The 27,422-nt window shown below is 46.0% G+C and overlaps 1 protein-coding gene across 1 annotated transcript in view; it reads left to right on the forward strand.

Annotated features, from left to right (window-relative positions):
* Nucleotides 1–17,633, forward strand: part of ZNF385A (zinc finger protein 385A) — an 80,709-nt gene extending 63,076 nt beyond the window's left edge. The window contains exons 4-6 of the mRNA XM_066617089.1: nt 15,655–15,833; nt 16,686–16,781; nt 17,127–17,633. Of these exons, the coding sequence (XP_066473186.1) occupies nt 15,655–15,833; nt 16,686–16,781; nt 17,127–17,357 (506 nt within the window). The 3' untranslated portion in view covers nt 17,358–17,633. The remainder of the gene's footprint in view (nt 1–15,654; nt 15,834–16,685; nt 16,782–17,126) is intronic.
* Nucleotides 17,634–27,422: the final 9,789 nt, after the last annotated feature.

Consider the following 27,422-nt stretch of genomic DNA (forward strand, 5'->3'; position numbering starts at 1 on the left):
GGAGGAAGAAACGGAATACATAAAACGACCCATCTGCCTAGCGATGTGGTCTTTCTGCAGTGGTGCAGATTTTAAAGTGACTCTGGAAAGCCTCTTTCCCATTGAACAGCACACTGAGGCTTTCATAAGAGAAGCCTAGGGTTATAAGAAGGGAGCAAGGGAGAACCACATCTAACCAAAATGATCAAGGGGTTGGAAGACCTTCCCTATGAGGAAAGGCTAAAACATCTAAGGCTTTTAAAATATGAAATTTTATATTCATTAAATTTTAATTCATTCATTAAAAAAAATTAAGGGGACACACAACAGAGGTTTATATAGACTCTTCCTCTTTACTAATACAGTGCACCTCTGCTTTATGGTGGCCACATGTTCTGGAGACACCGATGTTTTGGGAAAATATTGAAATGTGAACCCAAGAATGCATTTTGGTTTTTTGGTAGTTCATTCTAAAACCTTCCAAGTTGAATTTTCTGACACAGAGTTAAGCTATTTCCCTCTCTAAAGGGTGATTTAAAAGTGTCTCGTGTACTCTTTAGGGGGCATGGTTATCAGTTTACCCAATGCTGTAATTATAAAACACAAATTACATGGCTGTGTTCCTCCCTCAATACACACAGCCACAATGTTAAAAAAATACTGCTATTGGCTGAGGTGCTACCAAATGCTTTCTCATTGCTGATTGACTTACCTATCACCCACGAGGTTCTACTGGCAGTAATCATGAGCCCATCATAAAGTGAATAGCTCAGTGGTTCCCACACTACTACAGGGGAGTTGGGAACCAGGTAAATGTTTGCGTGGACAGGGAGGGGCGCAGCAATGATCACAGCACTGCCAAAGGGCTTTTTGGGGGTAGTGCTGGCCTCCTGCAGGGTTTTGGAGGCTCTCCGCCCCCTCTGATGTCCTCCGCAGCTGCTGTAAAAAGCCCTTATCTCTTATTAAAACCTTTAGATGAGAGATAATGGCTTTTTACAGCAGCTGTGGAGGAGATCAGAGGGGGCTGAGAGCCTCCAGGACCCTGCAGGAGGCCAGTGCTGCCCCCAAGTAAGTAAAAAAGCCACTTGGCAGCAGAAGCGCCGTGATCAGTGTGGCACCATCACTGCCATCAGAGCAGGGCCACTCCCCTTAAGGGGAAATGCCCTGCTTCTGGTTCCCCTGGTGGGTTGCAACCCACCAATTTGGGAACCGCTGGAATAACTTATCAAACAGTGAATCTTGTTTTACTACAGAGAATCCATTTGTAAAATGAACCCACTGTAAAGCGGGGGTTCACTGTGTTAGAATTTGGATTTGACCAATGAAGTGGATTGGCAGAAGATTCAGGACAGACCCCTCTCCCCAAAAAGGAATGTTTCACAAAATGCCTCATTTATCAGATCCCTCAGGATTCTTGTGTTCTGATCTTATATTCAGTTCTCACATAGAAATCCAATGCAACTGCAGACCGTGTCGGGTTTGTGTGTAGCAATACTGTGTTCAGATTCTTGTCCACGCAGCTCAGCAGGAGTCCGTGGGAAAGGCATCTCTTCACAGGGTTTCCGTGGGGATAAAATTAGATCCATCAAGAATTTGTTGTTAACTCAGTTTGATGTGTGGGGGGTGAGAGAAGGCAAAGGTAAATACTGAAATGAAGTGGTAAGTGTTGCTCTCAGTCCGAGAGCAAAAGTATCTTATGTATTGTGCTCTGAATGGGTATTTCTCAAATTCTTTTAACAAGGACAAACCACACTGTCCATTATAGAGACAAACAGCACAATCCTACACGTCTACTAAGAAGTCTTATTGTGTTCAGTGGGGCTTACTTCCAGGAAAGTGTGTATAGGATTGCAGCCAAAAACACCATATTTCAGGACTAGCTAGTAACCTCATGAATCAGGTGGATTTTTAAAACTAATTGAGAGTTTCAGTTACCATTTTGAAGGAGGTCTTGGCCTTAATGATGAGTCATCATTCTACACAGAAGAAAGCTCTGTGGATGAATGTTTATCAGGTTGTGTCCATGCACCTCTTACATTGGTATTCCTCCAAGGAACCCGTGGGCTTCATAGCTGAGCAGGGATTTTCCACATCCAGTCCCAACACTGTGGTCCCTGCACTGCTCTGATAGTGCATTGGATTTATTAACCAAGCAGGAACTTGAATAGCTGTGGAATCTCTGCAGTGCACATGTAGCTAGTAACGTGTAGTTTGTTGTAGCTGGTGGGAACGCGTAGATAGAATGAAGCATTATTTATTACGTAGCATGCTATAACACACTACAGCAGAGGTCTTCAGCAGCTGACTCACAGTGCAATCCTGAGCTGCCCCGGCACCCAGGGCTGCAGTGGAGCCGAAATTGCTGCCCCTACATCCTATGGACGTCAGGCGGCTTCCAGCATCTCCTTGGGGGAAGGGGACATTCATCCCCTTCCTTTGTGCAAGGTAGGAAACTCCACAATGGTGATACTTGACTCTGAGCTGGCTGTTTAGCTGGTGCAGGGTAAAGTAGCCCCATCTCCGGCCAGGAGACTCCGACGCAGAGCTTTGAATCCGACAGAGCTGCTCCACTCCAGAGTGCCTACCCCCCCACCCCAACTTACCATTCCACCACCCAGAGCTTGCATAGAGCGCCAGACGGCATCTGGCCGGCCTCCAACTAGCTCTAACTTTACAGGCATGCCTTATGGTATGTTTGCAACAGTGCATGCCAGCGGTGGGCCAGCACAAGGTATCAGGATTAGGCTTCCAGTACCAGAAGTGGATCATGACTTGAGTGCTACCATCATTTTGGTTTGAGGCTGAAGCCTGCACAGTTAAAACAGTAGCCAGGGCTAGGGGTCCTAGACGAGGTAAACCCTGTTGCTTTGTCCAGGTCTCCCAATCTTTGTGGGCCTCCTCAGTCTCCCATCCATCTGCTTGCTCTCTCCTGTTGCGGTAGTCCCTCTGCATTGCCTGTTTCATCTTTTCTCTTCCTCTGTCTTTCAAAACCGAGTGCACAGTGTTGACATATCCCTCTTCTCCTCTCCTCTCCTCTCCTTCCAATTGGCCGAAAGGAAAAAAAGGGGTACAACAACATAGTAGTTGATTGGTACCTGCCCGATTGCTTGCCCACCCATCACCATCTGGGCTGGTGAAGGTGGACCCATGTTGCAGGCTGGGGTGTGAGGTGGGCCTCAACTCTAGTGTAATGATCTTCAACTTGTCAAGAGTTAGGTCCCACCATCAAGAGCCCAGACAGTGAGAGTGGGCAAATAACTGGCCAGATATCAGCCAATCACTAAATGCCACTGCTATATTTTTCTGCCCCTTCTTTCCTTCTGGCCAATTGGAAGGAGAGGAGGGGCAGAAGGTGGCCTGGCAATATGCTTTATTGCAATCACTCTAGTGCAGAAGGCGTATTTGTGAAAGCCAATTTCTTGCATCAGATGATCACTGTTGCAAGAGATCACATACTTTTGCAAGACATGTCTTTTAAGGGCCAGTAGCTCTTATTGCAAACTGTGCCACAATGGTTGGAAATAAACGTATCCTTACCTCTCAGTAATAAATCAGTTTTAAAACTGATAGGATGATGGTTGAACAGTTTTTCCCTCCTAAAATCACACAAGGGTCATACTAGCAAGTAATGAAGTAAGCTGTCTGCTTCTTCTGTACCACAGACACTGGAGCCTTTTTCCCCTTGGAAAGTTTTATAAACTATCCCTTCAGCTACAGTGCCAAGAGGTCACAGGAGAAAGCTGGCTCCAACCATCCAGTCTATGGGCTGCAGAAGTGAAAAAAGGCAAATTCAACCAGAACTCAGCCTGAGAAATGGGAGACCCTGGTTTTAGTTCACCTCTGTGACATTCTCTGTTTGTGGCTATGTTTGCAAAGTCTCACCATTGAACTCTGAAATATTAGAATGCAATTGAACAGAACATGAGAAGAGTCTTGCTGGAACAGATCAAAAGATGCAGCATTCTGTTCCCTGGTAATCAGCCACAATTTCCCAGCAAGCCCACAATCAGGACATGAAAGCAATTGGTTTCATTTCGCTCGTGTGGCTAATAGCCATTGATAGACTCCGTGAATTTGTGGCAGCAGATTCCTTATGTTCATTGTGTGCTGTGTGAAGAAGAACTTTGTCCTGGAACTGTTGCCAGTCAGTTTGAGTGGGTGATTTCAAGTTCTGGCATTACAGGAGAAGGAGACAGAAATGCTCAGTCTCTCCATGATGTTATAATTATGCAGACAGGGTGGGCTCCAAGTTTGAGGGGGCTTTGGCAAAGCCCTCCAGTGGATCCTTTTGTGCTCCTCTCTTGCAAGTGTTCGTTCACATGTTCAGGACACAGTTCTACCGTGCAAGTTTGCTCAGTGGCTCAAGTCCACCTAGGCAATTTTCACAGGAGGGAGAAAAATGTGACATTATTGTGATGATCTGCCTTCAGGCCTGGTGTGTCCTGCACAGAAAAAGACCAAAGACCCAGTGCTACTCTTACTGGCAGTACTGGAAGTAGCTTGTTTTCATCTACCTACAATACTTGGCCCTCTAGCACCATTCCAGACGGATCCTAGAGCCAGAGATTGTTGGAAAGAAGACATTCAGGTTGCTCACTTTCACCGATAGAGGTTGTGAGAGAAGTGCCCCCACCATAGTCTCTACATCTGCCACTGCCCAGAAAGCAAGAGCTCACCTGTGCTGGATTGCATCTTGCTGGTAGGGTCTGGAGTAGAGTGTGAGTACCTGCTTTGCATTAGCTCTCAGATTTAATGCTGAGCATCTCCAGGTAAGGATGGAAAGATACCTGCCTTGAAACCCTGGAGAGCCACCGCCAATCAGACCAGTGGTTCCAAAACTTTTTATCATTGAGACCCACCTGAAAAAAGTTTCACTTTACCAGCTAAGAACATAAGAACAGCCCCACTGGATCAGGCCACAGGCCCATCTAGTCCAGCTTCCTGTATCTCACAGCGGCCCCACCAAATGCCCCAGGGAGCACACCTGATAACAAGAGACCTGCATACTGGTGCCCTCCCTTGCATCTGACAAAGCCCATTTCTAAAATCAGGAGGTTGCACATACACATACCTCAAGCTGCTCAAGTTTCTGTGGCTATAAAGGTGATCAGGTAGCAGTGTTCCCCCCAAGTAGCAGGTTGTACGTAGTCTAATCTACCTTGTCAGTTTCATGACCTACCAAAAATTGGGTCATGGTCCCACAGTTTGGGAACTACTGGAGTAGACAGTACTGAGCTAGATAGGCCAGTGGTCTGACTCAGCGTAGGGGAGCTCCTTGTGAGCATAGGAGAGGATCCACCAAAGAGTATTTGCCAGGGCCTACTTGACCTTATTGACTGCCAAGTGCATCCTCAAGCATTGCACTATGGTAGTCAAGAAAGGGACTGGAACTAAATCTGCAGTGATCAGAAAGCCATTATAGAAATGTGCTGTGCCACCATTTTCAGTGAGAATCCCATCACTCCTGTCACATCTGCTTCTGATTACTTTTTGGAAAGATCAGACCAATTCATCGAGGAATCTGTCTCAGGTCTGTTTGTGGTGAATAACCATTATAGTTAAATAGAGCATCCATGTCCAGAGGCACCATACCTCTGATTACCAGACTCACTGTGCGTTAGAAAGAGCTGCTCTGAAACATCTAACACTGGTTATTATTGGAGCCTGAATGCTGGACCAGAGGGACCCTCTGATGTGATCTTTGGATGAAACAGTATGAGTGGAAACGTAGGACTAAGCTTTGCAGCTATGTTATTTTTTAATTGCTTGGTACTGACAAGAGAACTAGGTGCTATGAATAGATGCAAGGTCACACGTCATCTCTGTAGCCTGAATCCTCTCATTGTGCTAGGACTTTGCAGGCTCAGTGCTTAGGGACGCCAGGTGACTCATCAAAAATCCCATGCTATTGGATAATTTTCTCCACATTGCTTACCCAAGTGCTTTTGCATTTTGTGATTTGTCCCTCCAAAGATAGCTTTGTAAACCTGCCATTGCTCATTGCTGGTTTTTTAACCAGTGGTTTTTTAACCAGTAGGCAAACAAGAAGAAGCTGAAAATTCTCCTGCCACATCCAAGAATCAGGGACACCGGGCTATTAGGTAGTAAACAAAGGATTTCGTTATATCCTTTAAAGAAAATACTTTAAATGCATTTGATAAAACATCCAAATCCTGGATGTCACAATTTAAAAAATTGCCTGCAGTTTTTTTAGGTTTGGAAACACCAAATGACACTCTCGGCTCCTCCAAGTTACATCCTGCCATGCAGCCCTCCTTCCAAATTGCTTTGTTATACTGTCACCTAGCATGGGCTGACAGTTAGAAAAACCTGTATCTTCTAGAGCAGTGTTTCTCAAACTTTGAGTCAGGAAATCGCAAGCCAATTTCAGGTGGGTCCCCATTCATTTCAATATTTTATTTTTAATATATTAGACTTGATGCTGCCATGGTCTGTGACTGCATTTGGGGAAATGTTCCAGACCTGAACTTTTAACAAATTATTATGTATATACTTTTAACAATGATAGTAAATGGGACTTACTCCTGGGTAAGTGTGGGTAGGATTGCAGCCTAGGATTGTTAAAAATTTTCCAAAGTGGGTCCTGGTGCTCAATGTGTGAGAACCACTGTTCTAGAGAGCATAAGATCAGAACCATCATGAAACTGTGGGTTTCTGCAAAGTTTCTAAGTCTTGTCCCCACAACAATTATGTCATTCTGTAGAAACAAACTAGAAGCACAAGGAAGGGTCGTTAAGTCAAGCTGGCACACCCACACCCCAATTTTAAACTAGGAAACCTCTGGTGGAAACAGCAGAGCTGGTGATTAGGCTGCTATGAAATGGTCTGCAGTTGCACATCTTTGTCTTTTTAGAGGTCCACAGGGATGTGTCTTTAGAATAGGGTTCCAGGATGTGATTTTAAATGTGTCTAGTCCACAAGTGAAACCTAGGGCAAGTCAGGAGGGGAGCCAGACAGGTTTTAGCAGCTCAAGGGGTGGCGGTTGGTGGGTTTGGGAATTTAGGGGATATATACTGGCAACTTCTGAGAGACAAAGGGAGATGACTTTGGGCAGATGGAGGAGGAGAACCTTGTGAATCAGGGCCCAGGAACATCAGAATGTAATTTTAGACCTTCCCCACCTGAAAATGTTGCATGTTTTCTTTTTGAAAAAGAAAAGAAAAGGGAAACACCTGAAGCCAAAATGCCAGTAAAATGCCTGATGGTGGGACTCTAGTGGAGAAGGGAGCTGGGAAGAAGAGGAGCTGGATCCCCTGCATTCTCTCAACAGGCTCTGAGGGAGCAAAGTTACACCTCCTCCCATTTTGAAGTGGCAGAGGGGGGATGCAAGCCAAGCCTGGCAGGCCTCAGGTGACCCTCTGCAGCTTTTCCTGCCATCAGTCCTTCTAGGAGTGGTTGCTTCTGAGCTCATGCGTTGGCAGCACTTCACCACCTTCTGCTGTGGCCTAAGTAGTTGCAATAGTGCCAACAAGTTCTAGAATAGATCACCCAGCTTGCTCTGTGCTGTAGTGCTACAAACTGAAGCTTAACCTGCCAAAAAGGGAGAGGCAGGAGGAGAAGGGGTAGAGAGGGAGCGTTCCACTCTTGTTAGTACCCCTGAATTTGCATTTTTATCTTTTTTTCAGTTGTACACAGCAAACTCTATAGGACCTATAGAATCTTACAACCCATACTATGGTATACTAAGCTATAGTATAGGTTAAGTGCTGAATACTAACAGGAATGAGTGCAATGCATAGTTCATCTCCCATGGAATCCCAGGAGAGTAATTCAGGGTGGGTTGGGATAAGGATCTTGACAAGAATTCATCTAGCATCTTTGCCATTCCCAGAATTCTTTGAGGAAAGCCATGACAGTAGTACTGGCATGAAACTGATACAAGTTTCTAGTTCAGAGATGTGCAAAAAGTTTGTTCGAATGTGAGGTTTAAATCAGCTTTGAGCCTCTCTGGCCCTATACATGTGAGTATGTGATGACTGTTAATGAAGAAAGGAAGCAGAAACATCTTTTGGGTGGTTAAATAGGCACAGTTTGTTTGAAAGGACTGATAAGTGAAGTTTTATTTATTTTATTTATATAAGAGATTTATACCCCGCCTTTCTACCCTGCTTAAGGGCCCTCAAGGCGGCTGAAGTTTTACTGTCACTGTTCAGTGTGTACACGCTCTACCAAGCTTCTGTACTGGAAAATAGGTAAAGGCGCTCAGTCAAGAAACGCAGGCGACAGATGGCAAAAATGTTGCACCTCTGTTTATATCAGCTTATGTAAAAGTAAAATTTTAGAAGGAACAGTTTCCTTGTACGTATATTTAACACCACATCAGCCAAGCTGCATTTATCAAACCCAGGAATTATGGTGGCATAGTTTAACACACGTGGATTTCTGTTGCATATTCTGAATATACCCCCTAATACAACACTTCTGATGAATTTGTTTTCAGCAGCTGAGATGTATGTAGCAGCTGACTGGAAGAAAAGTCAGGACCTGATTTCAGAGTGGTCCCTCAAGATATGCACTTTTCCTTTCATGACAAAACTGAATGACAAAACTGTCATTGTGACAAATCATCATTCACAAACTCTACATATCATGTCAAAACTGTCATTCTGTACTACAAATAACCAAATGTATTGAAAGAGGACATTCTTTGTAATTTTCTAGAACAGTGGTTGTCAGAGTTTTAGCACTCGGACCCACTTTTTAGAATGAGAATCTGTTAGGACCCACCAGAAGTGATGTCATGAAGTGACATCATCAAGCAGGAAGAGTTTTAACAATCCTAGGCGGCAATTCTACTCACACTTACCCAGGAGTAAGCCCCTTGACTATCTTTGTTAAAAGCATATACATAGTAACCTGTTAAAAGTACAAATCTGTAACATTTCCCCAAGTGCAGTCGCATACCATGGTAGCATCAAGTCTGATATATTAAAAATAAAATATTGAATGGGGTCCCACCTAGTGGGTCCTGACTCACAGTTTAAGAAACACTGTTCTAGAACTGTAAGTTTCAGGACAAGAGCTGTCCTTTCATCTTTTTTCTCCATGCTATAATTTCTCTGCTATTTTGTTAGCACGTGTGTCACAGTATCTGTCACATTTTTGTAAATAACATATCGTAGAAATAATTGGAGCAATAGAGGCATAATTAATTTTGGATGTGTAAATTTGATCAGTGTAGGTTTTACAACCCTGCCCAGTCCCCAGCAGAAGTCATCCACCAAGGCCATCTCCATCTACGTTGAAAGGACTTTTTTTTTTTTTTGATCCAGAGCATCATGATCTAAGACTGCATCTTCAGAATATGTATATGCACTTCTCTGTTAAATAGCCTTTTGCAGCTTGAAACAGGGATTTGTTTATTTATGAATACTGTACATCTGTCCTTGAATACAGGAGTGTGGAATACACTTTTGTGGAGTGTTCCTGTATTGCATCTGTTTTGGGAGCTTCTTTTATGTTGGATTGCCCATTAAACAGGGGGGAAAAAAATTAGATATTAGACTCTAGGCTTTGCCTACAGCCAAGCCAAAGGGGTGCCTTCTTTTTGCAGATGTTTTTGGCAACAGCAAACATGCACCCCTTTTCAGTAATTATTTGGGGACTGCAACAAAAGAAGGTGAAAGTGTTTGCCCATTCAAATGAGGCTAATCAGTTGTCCCATTGGCTGGGATCACATGTAACTAACCCAGGATGTATTGCCCTCACTTGCAATTAGTTGCCCTCAGTGACATCATTAGCTGTATCTGATTAGCAACATAATGCCACGATTATGTAGAATGTAATCATTCTAACTCAGTGATTTTCAATCTTTTTCGTCTCACAGCACTCTGACAAGATACTCAGTGCACACCATGCTGTTTGTGGGAGGCTCACAGCCCCCAATGGCCCTACCAATAAGTGACCCCCAAACTCCCGTGGCACACCTGCAGACCATTCGCGGCACGCCGGTGTGGCACACCACAGTGGTTGAAAATGGCTGCTCTGACTATATGATCCCCGATTGGCTGGTACTGAAAAAAAAGAAGCCCTAGCAAGTTACAGCAGCAAATGAGGGCAATAATAGCTGCAAAAAAGCATGGAAAAAGAGAAACATTCTCAAAGTCAGATGCTGGGAAATATTTTGGGGCCCTCAAAAGCATTGCTTTTGCCCTCAAACCTGAAACAGCCAATTGTTCAGCACAATCATAGTTTTTACATGCCAGCAGTTGTTTAGAGGCTCACTGCTTCATTGACATCCCATCAATACCAGCACTGACAAGCAATCTTAAGAGGCGAGACATTCAGGCTCAAATATTTAGAAAATGTTCTTTCCCCTGTTTTCACAGAGACTCAGAGCAGCTCACAATAAATAATGTATCAAAATGCAAATGGGGTGTGTTTTCTGCTGTCAGTATACACTTTGAAACTCTCCATATGCTTTCCTTGTGCCCAAAATATCTCTCAGTACATTTCCGCTTTCAGTGGTTATGCTGCCAGCTTTGTTTGTCGCAGTTTTGTGCTCCCAGAGATTCAAATTCCAGCTTTGCTGATGTTATCTGACTATCCCCTGATATTTCACTGACTGGGGGAGAGAATGGGCTTAATGGATACTGCCCACTAACCCAGTACCAAGTACACGATATGTTGGTGCTCTCCTATAAGTGTTTTTTCCACCATTGCATTCCCTGTTAGCTCAGTAAAATGGGGTTTGGAAAACATATTTGCCAAGATAACATCTCATCTGAGAGGTTCTCCATTATTGCTGCATTTTCTCTATGAGTGAGCCCTGGAATGAAAAAGATATTATGGAACTGAGTCTTGGTGTGCTTTTGCTGTCATTAATCCCTGTTTTTTTGAGCCGTGCCACTTCTCATTGGTATGCATGTGTGTCCCTGCCTAGTCCTCGGTTTCAGCCCTGATGCCTTCTCTCTTTTTCTTCTGCAGCTGAGCAGCTGAATGGTGTCGGGGCTCCAGTGACAGTGACCCCCATGCCAGCACCTGCCTCTCCAGACAAGCAACCCTGCCTGGCCTCTCCAGCAGCAGGAGCAACACCGCTCCACTCAGCTCCATGCCCTGAGCCTAGCCAGAGCTGCAAGAGTGGACCAGCCTGGGGCACCAAGGTGGGAGAGAGCAGCACCTCGACAGCAGCCGTAGCATCACCAACTGCTCCAGGGGGCACTCCCAGTAGCAATGGCAGCACCAAGCCTGATGAAGAGAAGGCCAAGAAGCTGTTGTACTGTGCGCTTTGCAAAGTGGCAGTCAACTCACTCTCTCAACTCGAGGCACATAACAAAGGTATGTTGTAGGGAAGTATGGTTTGGGGTGGAGGGAAGCATGTTGTCATGGGAGAATAAAGGAGTGGGTGGACCAAGGGATAATGGAGAGACTGTTGAGGATGTAGTTATGGCCAAACTCAGCTGCATGTAATTTTTCGCTCAGCGTTCTCCGTTACAAAGTACCAGGGGGGGAAGGGTGCTTTGCAGTGTGGCAAGAAGGTGCTTTCTCACCCTTGCTTCCCAGAAGATTTTCTCTTAGAACCACTTCCCACTTCTTTGCCCCTGATATAGGGTTTTAGATTGAAGTTTACAATATAAAGATAAATCCATGCTAAAAATAAAACTAAAGTTCTATGTTGAGAAAATCCAAATTCTGCCTGAAGAAAAGTAGAATTCTGCAATATGTACAGATTATGCCACTTGGGCAAATCTGCATAATTTCTCTTGTTTCGTATAATTTGTTCTAGTTTTGCTAGAAGCCCCACATTAGAAATCTTATCTACCGCCACTTTGGTTTATGAAATCTCAGCAGGTATTGTTCACATGCATTTCTAGTAGAACTTTACAGGCATAAGGGCTAGAAACTTGCTTTTTAAGATCAAAAATCATCCTGAATACAGGTCTGGGATTGAAAGTCTTGAGTTGCTTACAAAGGGTTTCTTAAGTCAACAATTGCTCCTCAAAAACCTTCTGAGCAAGCACATAGCTAAGAGGTTCCCCATTGAATGCCAAATGTGAGACATGAAGGCAAGAATCCTAGTTGCTCCCTCCTGGTCTTCCCAGAACAGAAAACACAACTCACCAGCTGCTAAGCATAACCTACTGGAGCCCTGTGTTGTGCTTGAGAGCCATGGGTATAACTCTGCCTGTATTTTGGGGAACAAAGTGATGTACTTCTGTGATTCATGGAGAATATCAGGCCAATCCTATCTAAATCCCTGTGCGGCAATGTAGCGGCAGCAGTGTGGCTACTGTTGTATTCCATGGTTGATTTTTGGCTGCTCGAGGTCTCCTCAACGTAAGGGGACATTTGTCCCTTTGCCCCAGTGTAAGCCCCAGCAACCACAATGGGTCAACTTCGATCTGTGTCAGTGATATCATTTGTGCATGTCAGTGTTTGAATATGACATGCACGGCGCCACCAATCCCTAGGCCTGATCTGTCTATTCCCAACCCCTTCTCCTCCCCATTCCATAACCTCCCTGCCCTCCCCCTGCCTCTGCACTGGACTTACCTGGTCCAGAGAGCTGCTGGCACGCACAGGAAGTCTTTGGCCTTCCTGCAGCACGCTGGCTCTCTGCACTTTATAGTGCTTTAGCTGCAAATGCTTTGTGGCACTTTTGCGCCGGTATGCGGAACACACATTCCACCCGCTCAGTGCTTGAATAGGATTGGGCCATGTATCAACAGGCCTGGTTTTAGCAAGGTAGATGCTCTCACTTATAGCCCCAGATTTTGTTGAAGTAGAGTGAGAGAGACAAAGAATGTGCCGGCATGTGTGCATAAGTGCTCTTTGCTTCAATAAAAGTAATAATTTTTGCTTTATGTGCTCCCACCCTATCCCCACTATATAAGGACTTCTGCCAACACTTCTGCTCAGCTGCATTTGGTGTTGATAGGGGTGGGAAGCTTGATTTAACTCTTTTCCTAGTTAACACCATACATACCACACTCCCCCCATGGTGTGAAGAAGACTTTAGTCTTCCCTAGAGCCATCATACTTCAGGAAGAGATGCCTGCCATAGCTTGAATGTATCATTCAAAATCCTGTAGAGCTTATTGAACAGCACTGAAATGCAATAGTGGATATTGCAGTGTCTGCAGATGGAACTGTTGTTTTCTTTTATTCTCCTGTACGGAGTGAAGAAAATAAAAGCAAAACATTCAATGAGAAGGCCCTTGAAATGGCAGAGAGATGTGAGGGGATGTGGTTGGGGGGAGGTTCTCATCACACAATCTACCACTTTAACACAGAACTGGTCCAGTTTGTCTTTTCTATATTCTGTTTGATCTTGGAGCCATTACTCTATTCCATCAGCCAACACTGCCATTGAAGATTGCCTCCCCCTTGTTATCTGGCTCATCTGCTTTTAGCAGCTACATAACTAACAGAAATTCAAAAGGGTGCATCTTTATACTTGGGAAAAGTACAAAGAACAGAAGAAACTTCACTTTTTTTAACCTCATTCAGCTGTTAAAGGCACAGGAGCCTTGCCAGAAAAATGGTGACAAAACTTTGAGCAGCCCTCCCTCCTCTGTCCCCACTCCCCACTTCACTGTTACTGCTGTATGTGTGTTCAAAAATCAGTTTTTTTATTACCCCAGAATTTCCCAGAATGCTTTGCATCTTTTGTCATGCAACCCTGGATTCAAAAGCCAGAGACTTGAGTGTGGCTGCAGAGCCCCTGTGGGTAGCCAAACAGACATTCCCCTCAAAATGAGCCCAGAGGCAGGAGAATAAACGTCCTCTGAACACCAGTGCTTCCCTTTTCCAACCAACTTTTCAGGATGGGGAGACAGGGATGAGATGGAGACTGGAATAAATAACACCCAGCTGCTTTTGAGCAGCCTGAGCTTCTGAATTAAGCTGTATCCTCTCTCTAGCATCCAAGTGGAAAATTCAGTTCTCTTGCCCAAGTGGTAAAATATATAATAAATTAAATAATGTATTATAATGCTATCAGCGCAATCCAGACTGCACATTCGGCCGGCGCAAGGGACTTGCACCGGCCCAATGTGCAGTCTGGATTGCGCTGATAGCATTATAATATATTATTTAATTTATAATAAGGCATGTTTGCACCTACTTGTGAGTCGGCAAGGCCTGTGCGCAGAGGCGCGCCAGCCTGCAGAGGCTAGCATAAGCCTCTATGCCAATGGAGGCTCCGAATCTTGCTTCGGCTGAACTCTGTTGATGCAAGACTCTGGGGTGGGCAGGGTGGAGGTGGGAGGGGGGCATTCTGGGGCAGATGGTGGGCAGCCCCAGGGGCAGGCAGTTGCAGAGTTTGAAGCAGGGCTGGGATCTGGCAGTTATGCCAGATCCCAACCCCAGTTCCCAGTGAGCTCGGAGCAGCTTCAAGCCGCTCCGCTCTCCTCGGACTTGTGCCACCTCAGGAGGTGGCGCAATTCCAAGGAGACCCATATGGGCCAGGGTGCCTTACCCAGCGGTAAGGGAGTTTCCCCTTACCTCTGGCTGAGCCACTTTGGGCCCTGTTGGCTTGCCTTTTCCAGCACAGGATAGGATTGCGCTCTACTTCTGTTTATCTGAATATTGTCCATTTTACATCAATATTTTTTGTGCTTCAAATATTTTATATTTATCAGTTCACAGTCTGTTAATATTTGTTCAGTTTTTAAATAATAATGGACAATTTCATGGCCTTTAGTGGCAATCAATGTTTACTGTCTGAGGAGACAAAATTTTTGCTAGAGGTCTGTCCAGTTTTACTTTCGGTTTACTAGATTACTTTCTTTGACAACTACTGGCTGTCCAGTTTGTTCTTCCAGAGTGATTTGATCCAACAGGCCTGCCTAGAGGCTTCCAGGCCCTGATGTGCTTCTGGCATCATTGATGTGCACCAGGGTTTAGAGGCTTTGCCCATAGGAGTGCTCACAAGGTTAAGATGGTTCTATTTCATGTCCATTTCACACGCACCATAGTGCCCAGCCCCTGGGCTTCCTGGGTTTTTCTTTGAAGGGGAAGTGTAATTGACATTAAACTGACATCTAGCTATTTTTAAGTGACCTTGATGCTTATCTTAAGACTTGTCCATAAAAAGCAAGGTTGGAAACCGGACCCCACCTCCATCCAGCCTGTCACAGAAGTCCAGGAAAGATTATGATGATGCTGTAGGTACAAACAGACATCTGAGGTTTGTCCCAGCCCTCGTGTTCTCTAGCCTTCCCTGTGGATTGAGCTCACTGCTAATTGTTGTGATCAGCCTGTGTCTGAACCACATCACACCTCTTCAGACTACAGACAGAGGCTTGCATGACTGAACGTTTCTGTACAAAACATTCACTACTCGTAGAAGACTAGCTATCAGGATTCTAGCCTAACCTTAAGTAGGCAAAAAATAGGGGAAGCAATTCATCACAAACCCATCAACTGATCTTTCATCAGTGAACTAAAGGACACAGAACAAATTGTATGTTAAATTCCTATAAGCATAGGGTTATTAGTCCTGTTATTACAATGAATTTCCGATACCTATAGATTAAATTTCTGTATTTTGAAGGGCTAGATTATAATATATACTGTTTTTGCACATTGCATTCACTGTGGAGGAAGCATCCCACATGAAATGCTGTAAGAAGATTTGTTTAATGGACATTTCATAGAGGGACATTTTTTAAACTTTCCCAGTTATGGAACTGCTTCCTGCTCTTTGCCTAGGTACAAAGCACAAGACTATCCTGGAAGCACGTAGTGGGTTGGGGCCCATCAAGGCATATCCACGCCTGAGCCCTGCAGCTGGAGGGGAGCCAGGCAGCCAAGATCCCAGTGCTCAGGAGAGAACCTTCCACTGTGAAATCTGCAATGTCAAAGTCAACTCGGAGATCCAGCTCAAACAGGTGTGGGGCCCAGTCTTTACACCATAGCAATGGAACCTGCCAGCAGAGATCTTTAACAGGAAGGTCTGAAGAGGATTTGATGGAATACAGAATTAGCCAAAATTTTCTTTTTGAGCTAGGACCCCGCATCACTTTTTAAATGCTAAGTTATGGGGCATGTGAAATAAATGCTGAAGAAGATGGTGCCTCTCTGAGCATGTACAGAGTGCATTCCATTCCCCACTGAATATGACTCTAGTTTTAGGTGGCAGAGACTTTCAAGCCAGAAGGATCCAGGCAACCATGAGCCCCAGCACCTCTTATTTCATACAGTTAGCCAGTGGTTCCAGCTCTAGTCACTCAGGGAGCCAACCCTGTCATGTAGCAAAGTGAAATCATTGATTTTGGACTTTAGTAATGCCAACAGAGTGGGAGATAGATCTGATCCTTAGGGCATGGTAGTGCTGTTGTACAGTTCCCAATCAGTTGTGAGCTTTACACAGGATAAACTCCATAGTTTGTGCTACATATTACATGGGGGTGGCAGGGCAGGGACTGCCATTCAGATTTTCTGCATCAGGCCCTGAAAGGTCCTGGGCCAGTGCGACACTTGGGGGTGGGGTTTTCTGGAGCATCCAAGTTTAAAGGCATTTCTTTTTACACCTTAGCTATCCTGTAGGTATGCACCCAAGGTAAAATGTGCAAGTACAGAATTTAGTTTATCTAGAAGTGGCTATAATGAGCATGTTGAGATTTCGGTTTTTGAGTTCCACTCACATGGCTAGATGGGGGTTAGGGAAATAATGAGGAAGATCATTAGAACTTCCTTGGTTGTTCATGAGCATCATGTCTGTTTCTTCTTTGGTTCCATAGCACATTTCCAGCCGGCGTCACCGGGACGGAGTCGCTGGGAAGCCCAACCCTTTGTTGAGTCGGCACAAGAAGCAGCGAGGCATAGCAGAGCTGCCGGTGAGTGGAGACATTTCCCAGGACAAGTTAGCTGGTTGCATCTCCCCTTTTTTGAGTGTAGCTGATAGCCAGTACCCTTCGCCAGATGACAGAGCTGAACAGGTGCATTTAGAATTTTGAGACCAAAGTTCAGTGTCGGGACTAAAAAGTCAAATTCTAGTACTGAAAGTCAAAGTTCAGCTTCAGAATTAGAACTGGAGGAATCCTTCAGATTTGAACCCTCGGACATCCTGGTTCAGTACTGGTTTGTGGCCACCCATTGAGCTTCATAACCAAATAGGGCTTTCGACCTGGTTCTACTGGTGTCATTGTCTCTGATACCCATTTCTGTCTGTGTCTCTATAGGGCTCCCTGGCCTTCCCCAAGGAGCTTCCCAAGTCACTGGCAGCCGGTTTGCTGCCCAGTCCGCTGGCTGTGGCAGCAGCCATGGCAGCAGCTGCTTCAACGCCCCTGACACTGCGACCAGCCCCAACACCACCACTGTTGCAGGGCCCACCTCTGACGCATCCACTCCTGCGCCCAGCTCCGGGGCCCATCCGAACTGCACATGGACCCATCCTCTTCTCGCCGTACTGATGCTGCCCGTCCACCCACCTGCCTGCCACAATCCCAGGACTCCTGGCACCACTGGAACCGCCCCCCTGGCAACTAGCAACTGGCCCCGGCAACGTCACACGGTGCCCAGCCCCATCCAATGGGAACGATGTACTTTTTTTTTTAAAACTGGAAAAGGAATTATTTTTCTGAGAAGAGAAAAGGGACCGTCTCGCCCTGACATGCACACATACACACGAGCGCACCTGCTCTCAACCCCACCTGGGGTCCCAGCCAAATCTGCACAAGTGCTGGGTTCCCCCATAGGCTGGGCTGGGGTGTGTTTCTTTGTGTGTGTTTGTGTGTGTGCGCAGCGCACGTGTGTCAATCACATCTCCCGAGGTACGAAAGGCTGGGGAGCGGTTGTGCTTCCCCCGGGACTCTGTGGAGCATCAAAAGGGGAGGCAGTTCTGGTACCTCAGGGACTGATCAGCAAGCAATCTCCTTTCATCCCAGAGCTAACAGGGCCCCCTGGTGGGCCCCCACTCATACAAGCCATTGTCCACTTGCACTGAGAGATGGGGGTGTGTATGTGTGCGTGTGCAGGACAGAAGACAGGGCCTCAGGAAAAAGAGCCCCTACTGCAATAATGCTGGCCGGCACCTCCATGTACATATCCCCCCCCCCAATTTCCTTTCCTGCCCTTCTCTGTGCTGGCCCCACCATCACTGCGCTTCCATGCAATGGGGTCCCTGTGCCCCCCCACCGCTTCACCTCGACAAGAGACTGACAGAGCAAGTACTGTGCTTCCCATTCCTCTTGCGCTAAGGGGCAGAGAGGCGTAACCCAGTGCAGAAAAGCATAATTTCCTATTCAGAAGTGACATCCATGCACCTGGGTTCAAACACCCCTTTTTTCCTTTCCTTGCCCATGTTAGGAAGGGTTAGGGAATCTGGGCTCTGTGTGTGTGTGTGTGTGTGTGTGTGTGTGTGTGTTTTAAAGTCCTGTTTTTATCAGATCTGGAAGAGCCAGGAAACCTTCCTCATCTGAGCTGAGGAAAGCGGGACTCCGTCACCTCAAGAGGAGGGGACAGGGTCAGCAGCAGGGATGGGAAATGGGACTCACACTGCGATCTCATCAAGTAGGAAGAGGGACTTCCAGTTGTTCATTCAACTGTGTCTGCAGGGTTCTTAGCATAGACTCCTGGCTCCTCTGTGCAAAAGGGAGAGATCTCTCATTAGGAGTTGCTTGCATCTTTCTGCCTGCTGACTTTTTGTGTTGTTTGTGCTGTTGTCATGGTAGCACAACATCTCCTTTTTCCTTCCCCTTTGCTGTTTCTACAGAGTTGGGTCTCCAGTCGTCGTCCCCCACCCCTTGTTGAGTGGGTGGGACATTAACCAGGAGGCCAGGTCATTTCCTGGAGATTAAACCACCCCCCTCCTCCTAAAGCCCAGCCCCACCCGGAGTGCATAAAATTCCAGATGCTTGTTAAATTTCCTGGCACACATCCCAGCTGGCACCTAGCAGTGGACTCTATGCACATGTGTGTGTGTGCATGCATTTGTGTGTGTGGATTAATAGAATGACTGAGGTTCTCTCTCGCTTTTGCTCACACACACATAGGTCTGAGTTTCCCATCTCCCCGAGCAGAAGAACAATGCAAAGCCCAGGACAGAACCTTGTAGTCCAAGGAGGAAGGTCTTCCACACCACGGCCAAGGCACTGGCCACACTACTCTCCCCAATTCCTGCACCCCTGATAAAACTGTGACTGAAGTTCAGAGCAATAGAGACACTGGCGTGTGTGTGGGGGAAGGGGACCTCCCTTCCCCCAGGCTGGCATGAATCACGCCAGGCCTGTCCCATGTTACCTCAGTCCTTGGAAGCCCATGGGGCCCCCCCACCCCTCTCGCTTCCCCTGCTCTGCCCACTCCCAGGTGTCCTGCTCACCTCAGAGTGTCTGTCTCTCTGTCCGCCATCCATCTGCCCACGCTCGACTCTTGCCCTGCCCTGCCCCCTCCCTCGTTCTTGCTGACACCAATGCCTTTCTGCTCATCCCACATTGCCTTCCTCCCCACCCCCGGACAACAATAAAATAAGTGATAAGGCTTCAAGTATGCCTGCATTCAGTCTGTCTTCGTGTCTGTCGGGTATTCCAGTGCTTGAACTCGGATTTTCACCATCCAAGGATGTGACCAACCTTTGTAAGCTACTGTGGACTGTGTGTTCTCAGGGCTCAGAGCCCATATCAGGTGCAGAAGGGAATGTGCTTCATCAGGCCCCTGTGAGGGGCAAGTATGGATTGGTTAAGCGTGGTATGAATACTAGTAACCTTTTTCCAGGACAACATATCCATACATTTTCTTTGCTCTGGCTTCACTGACCTAAGAGACCCTGAATAAGAGAACATATTCCCTGGGTCTCAATTTGGGGGTGTCTATCCACAGCCTCAGTCTGACTTTGACTCTGTCATGGTACAAACCCTTCCATAATATGGGAGTGGGGGGGGGGGACAGGGAAGCCAACTTCTTTGTTAAAAACAAGCACAAGGCAACTTACATGTTCAAAAACAACCCCCAACCTCAAAAAAACTCAATGTAAGAATACAATAAACGTGAAAATAATCAACATCAAAGCAGCAGTCTAAAATGGGTCACAATCTCACTCATCTAAAAGATTATTTCAAAAGGCCTTTGGAAAAAAATGGGTCTTTAATGGTAATTAAAGACAGGAGTCTGGCTTAACTCTCTGGGGAGAGAATTCCATAGACGTGATGCTGCCACCAAATAGGCCCTGTCTCTGTTACAACCCAAATGTAGCCCAGGCACACAGAGCCTGCAAAGGCGCTGTGCTCAATTGCAAACAGCCTTGACCTCCCCTGCTTCTCTTGCCCAGCTTCAGTTGCCATGATCACCACATTGGAAACATCAATGTAGATTGTTCTGACAGTCTACAGGAAGTAAAAAAAATCAGGAAATTGTATTAGTCAAAAATGGGAAGGAAAAATGGAGATTCCTCCATTCAGGCCATTTTGCACATTATGCTATGAATGAGCATGCAACACAGACTTTTGTGCTTCTCTGCATGTTTCCACAGCATAAGCAAGGATATGCCCAGGAAATGTTACAGTATTAATCGGTGCACATTGCAAGTCTGCAGTGAGGTGCCTGAGGCAGCATGCCAAATGCACCCCCCCCTTATCCCCCGGAGTATCAGCCACTGCTTCTGCCGCTCCTCTTCCTTCAGCACCCTTGTTTCAAAATGAAAAGAGGAACAAACAGAGCAGAGATGTGTAGTAGTTACAGCGTTGTGCCCCTCTGTGAAGCAGGATGAAGTGGGCTGCTTTACGCATCAGATTGTGGGCAACAAGATAATGGCAGCTCACCCAGTACCGTTCCCATAGATGGCCTGCAGAGGAAGAAAGGTGAAATGGCACCATGGATAGCTCTTCTTTCCTACCAGAAAAGAAGGGAAGAAAATTTGAAGAAGAAACAAAATGAATGGCTGGATGATTTTAACAGAATAAGTTAGGGAAGGGAGGGGTGCCATTAAATGCTCTGCCTCGGGTATCAAAAGACCACCGACTGGCACTGGAAGTGGCCCTAGATGTGAAAGTCTTGACAAGTCTGTCTTGACCTGCACTGAACCAGAGGTAGTAGCAGTGACTAACCCACATCAAGTGATGGCAGCTATCTCAGGCAAACCATTCTGAGTGTCATCAGAGTCTAGAAAGTTGGAGATGGACAAATCTGATCCATAGGGCACAATTCACTGGGACACAGCAGTGTCTCTACTTCTGCAGCCCAGGGTGGTGACTCGTGGCATCATCACCCCCTCCCAGCATGCAGATGTGAAAATAACTGGCAATGACATGATGACATCACTGCCAGTTCCAGGTTGCAAGCCACTGACAAAGCCCCTCAGCTCCTAGCTGGGCTAAGTGCCTTCTTTGCGTTCTCGCAATTGAGAAGGCGTGTGGAGCATGAGGCGCCAATGGTGATGGATGCAGCTTTGTGATCTCACTGCCGCCGCCCCCCCCTTCTCCTTTGTAGGCTCGAGCCTCTAAAGGAGGAGGAAGGGGGTGGCAGGTAGATTGCAAAGCTGTCAGGAGACCATAGCATCTTGGCTGGACCTCGTGTGGTACGCCCTTCTGGTGTGGTACCTGGAGCAGCCCATTCCCCAGTCACCTGCTGGCTATGCCACTGCTTGGATGTTCTCCTGTACAAGCCTCACCAAAATGAATGATAGCTTAAAAGTATAGTGTTCCTATGAAGTTTCCTGTCATTCCCATAGTGCTTGTATAGAAGAATTTCTCAGTGGATGGTCCCTGGGCCCCATTTGTGTGGAGCTGCTATTCAGATTTCCCCCTTCCATCACCAAAACGTCTCAGGCCAACCATGCAGACCACTCTGACTTGGGGGATTGCTTCAGGACTGGCTGTGAGTTTCCTATGGACCTACCTTAGGCCTGCACCAGCCCAGGAGAGCATACTTGCCCAAGCAGGAGACAGAGCAGCAGGAAGGGTGGCCTAAGTGGGTTTCCTGTCTGAGCAGTTGCCATCCCCAAGTAAAGTAATTCATGGGGCTTCAGACTGAGTTTCTCCATATCTGAGGGGATCTGTATAGACTGGGTGCTCGCCATTATGCAAGGTCTCCCCAAACCATTCTCTCAGAACCATTCTTTCTTTTCATACTCCTGCCTGTACACCAGCAAAGGGCACAGAAAGGAAGCTACTGCCTGGTGTTGCTTTAGCCCTTCAGTACCTACAAATAGCAGTATTTTGCTTGCAGGCAAAAATTGCTTGTATGGGCATGGGATGAGCAATGCTGGCTCCCACCAGGAGGGGGCGCACAGCTTGTTCTGTACAACGTTGGTATCTTTACAGGATTGAAAAAAAAAAAACTTCCTCCTCTTATCTATCCAGGTTGCGAGATTTCTTGCAATTGCACTACCGTATGGCTTGGCCTATGGCAGGTTCTTGACCATTTTACTCAAAATCCTGTAAACACTAATGGGAAAGGTGCCTGCATTCATAACCATTTAAAATGACCTGGACCCTAAGACTTTACCATCTCAAGAATCATAAGCGGATGTACAGATGTCCATTTTACAAAATATTTGCACTCAATACAAATGCAAACTTGTCTCTACAACAGGAGCGCGCAGGCAACCCACTTACTAAGTGGTGAAGTGCATACTGTGGTAAGTTACTACATGGTTAAATGGCTGTCTGTGTTCACCTCCAAGGCAACACCTGAGTCTGAACCTACTAGGTTGCTAACTTGAAACATGCCCCTAGGTTTAGAGCCCAGGCTCTCTGGCACAGGTACCCCCCTGCCTCACCAGGTCCTCTGCCTACTGTTCCCTTCTGCTCACTGCAGCAGGCAAGAGAGACAGGAGAGCAAAGGAACCATTCAAAAGATGGGCAGGAAGTGCCACTGCTGCATACTGTAGCACTGCCTTCAAGTGCTTAAAGTTCACACAGTGCATAGCTAACCAATGGAACTCACTGCCGCAAGATGTGATTGCCACTAGCTTAGAGGGTTTTTTCTTTTTCTCCAAAGGATAAAACAGATCCACAGAGCATAAGTCTATCAGATAATGGTTAGTCCTGAAAATGACTTGACATTAGTTCCAGAGACTGGGCATAATAACCCATAGAGAGGGCAGTCACCTTCACATGCTATTTGTGATCCTCTGATGCCACCTAGCCAGTTGCTGTTGAAAACTGCACAAAACTGGCTGGACTGTTGGCCCGATCCAGCAAGGCAGTTGTTATACATATTTTGGTAACAGTTAGTGTTTGGGTTGGGACCTAGCAACCCTCTCCAAGGAAGGCCCGAGAGTCCACACATGCACATCTCACCACACCTTATTCTAAGGAAGCAGCAGTTCCACCTTCTGTTGTCTGTAAACCTCTGTCTCTGCAAACGTTCAGCAGCATGTCTGACTGAAGAGAAGGTGCTCTTTGCAATTTCTGGCTAATGGAGAGAGCAGGCTGGGAGCTAATCAGGCCCTGAGCAATATCTGATGGTATGTAATCTGGCCTCCTAGGATAGGCTGAGTGGATTCTATGGAAAAGCCTGTGTTGCAGTCCCAAGGCTGCCAGATCCTGACAACCAGGCTGTTGGTGATATGCCCCAAGATTAACCATGCTTACAAGTCTTGCACATCAGTATGTGAAACCACAAAGAAAGTTCTAAGAAAGAGAAATCCAAGTGTCCAGAAAATGATGAGGAAACAAATATTCTGCAGAAGGAATCCCTGGGTTCACATTCCAGCTCAGCCCTGGATTTACTGGAGCTGGGGATCAAGGCTCTTGTTTTTCCATCCTTTCTGAGAGCCAAAGTTCAAGAAATGTAAGCTGCATCCTCCCTGGGCAGCATAAGCAGTTGCTGTGCTCATCAGCTCCCCACAAACCAGCCTTTCTCACTGCCACCTCTCACCCTGGTCATGAGCTTTTCTACCCATTCACTGCCCCCATTCTGTTGTCCACCTCCTTCCTTTTGCTCTTGGCCTTATAGTCCCATCTCTCCTCCTTTAACCACACTCTTTTAGCAACCCTCCCCATTAAAGAAGCAGGCACAGATTTATTATATAATCAAGTAGCTCTGCATATAGAGCAGGGGTGGCCAGATTTGCTTAATGTAACAGCCACACATGATAAACATCAGAGGTTTGAGAGCCACAATATTTAAAAAGCATTTAAATTCTTTTAAAATATTTACTCACCAAGAACATTAAACTTAAATTTTAATCCTTTCAGTTTAAACCCAGTAAAAGTTTGAAAATTCCTTCTTGACCTTTTATATTAATTGTGATGCAAAAAAAAAAAAAAAAAAAAAGGAGCTCAGCCAACATATTTCTGAGAGCTGCACATTAAATGTCAAAGAGCTGCATGTGTTTTGCAAGATGCAGTTTGGCCACCCCTGATACAGAACATACATTTTCTTCCCTAGTCAGCAGTCTCACTCAGTCTTGCCCCAGGCACAGAATAAGGGAACACTCAACTTCCTTCCAGAGGCAGATCTAAGGCTCAGGCCAGGCTCCTTCCTCCTTACCTCCCCACCAGAAAAAAAAAAAAATCTATACACTGCCCATAGCTTTCTTGACCTAATTTGAAGAACACAATCCAAAAATGCTTTCAGAACATTCAGAGTATGGCTTATAGCAGCTCTCCTACACTGCTGCTAAAGCTTATGCCAGTGCTGTGTAACTGACCATATCCACTCAGGACCAGACTAAGTATCACACAGAGTGATCCTGTCATGGGATCCCTCATGGCACTTCTTCCTGACCCCTGCAGATCAACTTCCTTCAGTCACTCCAAATGTGTGTGCCTGTCTGACATATGTTAGGTGTGGTAGACTGCAGTATTTTTGCTCTGTGTGCCTGTAATCGCCTGCCTCCATCCTTTGGGGATCTGGTAAACATGCAGCACTCTTTCCTGGGGGTGTTCCAAAGCTGGATATTTCTGCCACATTTTTGTGTTCAGTGAGGTCCCTCTTTCTGAGGAACATTTCACACACCATCAGTTTTCTATATGGATGTCACCCCTATTAGGCAATAGCATTCATTATCTACTCTCATGACTGATCCATTTGTACAGATTTCACCCAGTATCCATGGCAGGTTGCCCCAATTGGAGCTTGACTACTATGTCTGTGGGGTGGTAATCTCCCAAATGAAAAAAGGGTTCTCTCTTATTTCAGCCCTCCAGAAACCTCCTCATATAGTGCAGGTAGGGGAGGGTTTAACTTCCCAAGAATTATCTCCTCAACTATCACCACTGTCTCCAGCATATTCTAAGCCATTAGGAACTCGAGCAGGCCAATTCCCCCTTCCTCAGCTTCCTATTTCTTCCCCCTCAATTGATGGCCCCCTTCTCTGCCCTCAAAACTTCTATACTGCTTGAAAACTGCTTGAAAGCATAAAATAATAATAATAATACAGGTATTTCTATACAGCCTTTCTTGGTCCTCAGATTTCTCCTTAGACTTTATTCAAGGCAGTTTACATAGGCAGGCAATTTTTAAATCCCCGTAGGGATTTTTACAATTTGAAAGAAGGTTTCTATCTCTCAAGAAACCACAACATTCAGATGTTTTTTTCTTGATCTGGTCGCACATTCTGGCCTCCATCCTCCCACTCTCAGAGCAGATGGAATAGCTCGGCTCAGCTTGTCAGCTGCTTCAAGGTCGCACGGTGCCGGTGGCCTCGAACTGGTGACCTTCGGATGTTACCTTCAGGCAAATGGAGGCTCAACCCTCTAGACCAGACCTCCTGCCCTCTGCAGGACTCCTCCTGCATACTCTGTCCTTGTTGAGACTTTTGATGTGTTCATCCCCCCTTTTTCTTTTCATTTGCAAATGAGTTGTGTTTTTTTAATATGGTGAGCATGTAGAAGCCACTACCTTGCCTGTAGGTGGCCCCATTTCACTGCCCAGAAGACTTGAGACCAACAGGATCCATAGGTGAAAGAATGATAAAGCCAATTTCCAAAATTCTCTCCCACTAGAACAAGAAATAGATCCCAGAACAGGGCTATTCGAATAGGGGCAGGCTTGATTCTTAATGGCTGGATGACCAAGGGTAAGAGCAGATTTACCTTCCATCCTGATGGTGTCTCAGGAGCACCTTTTTCAAGTGAGTGCTCCTTTTTTTTTTTTTAGCAGGGGGAGAGTAACTGGCCCACCTCACCCCAGCAGTGTCTGTTTTAGTGGCTGTCTGCTGGTATTCTTTTTGCATCTTTTTAGATTGTGAGCCCTTTTGGGACAGGGAGCCATTTAGTTATTTGATTTTTCTCTGTAAACCGCTTTGTGAACTTTTAGTTGAAAAGCGGTATAGAAATACTGTTAATAATAATAATAATAATAATAATAATAATAATAATAATAATACATGAATGAGTGCACTTGAGGGATACTTTTGTGGTGAGAACACCTGCCCTCCACTGCCTTTAAGCTGTGTGGCAAAGCCCCTCATTGACAGGGATTCCCAGAGAGATATACCCCTAATGATCCCTGCCATATATAACCCCCATGTCCACATATTTATGTTCTTACAGTTATATTCCACTTCCTTTTCATTATGCTTCACTATTGGAAGCATCCTTGGGGTTCTCAAACAGCCTCACAACTAAGGACTGACCAGACCCAGACCTGCACAATGGATGTCATGATGATGGATGAAAAAAACCTAGGCTGGAACTACACAGATTAAACGTAGCTATGAAGCCAGGAGCAGACTTGATTCTCAGAGTAAAGGGGTGCCTTATGGACATCTCACTCCACCCCATTACCTTTCCCACAGAAATGAATGATACTCATTCACTTCAATGAGAGGAATCAAGCACTCCACATAGAGACACTGTTGTAGTGAAGATAAAACTCAACCCTTAACTTGGTGCCTTGGCATCCACTGGCAGGGATTCCACATGGATTGCAATGGCGGTCTCTGTGCACAGTATGCAAAGATATACCTTTCCCCCAGTCTGGGGTCCTTACAGCAAATAATTCCTCCTTCCACAGCCAACCTTCTTGTCATAATGGCAGCCATTCTGTTAGCTTATAATAAAGGCATTGGCTGTTTCATGACTTCCTTAATTCATTCTAGAGTCACAGAGTTGGGGGGGGGGGCCTTGCAGACCATCACATTCAATTCCCTGCTCAATGCAGGAAATCCAGAGATACAACATCCCCAACAGATGGCTCTCCATCCTCTGTTTGAAGAGCTTCAGAAAGAGACAGCCCACTGGAGATCTTCCTATAGTTAACCACCAGCGTACTTGCATAAGTACTTGTACTTACCTGTAGGGCAAGTACTTGTACTTGCCCTACAGGTCGACCACAGATGCCATACAAGGACATCTGCAAGAGGGATCTGAAGGCCTTAGGAGTGGACCTCAACAAGTGGGAAACCCTGGCCTCTGAGCGGCCCGCTTGGAGGCAGGCTGTGCAGCATGGCCTTTCCCAGTTTGAAGAGACACTTGGCCAACAGTCTGAGGCTAAGAGACAAAGAAGGAAGGCCCATAGCCAGGGAGACAGACCAGGGACAGACTGTACTTGCTCCCGGTGTGGAAGGGATTGTCACTCCCGAATCAGCCTTT

The sequence above is a fragment of the Tiliqua scincoides genome, chromosome 2 (genome assembly GCF_035046505.1).
Source record: "Tiliqua scincoides isolate rTilSci1 chromosome 2, rTilSci1.hap2, whole genome shotgun sequence".
In the NCBI taxonomy this organism is placed as follows: Eukaryota; Metazoa; Chordata; class Lepidosauria; order Squamata; family Scincidae; genus Tiliqua; species Tiliqua scincoides.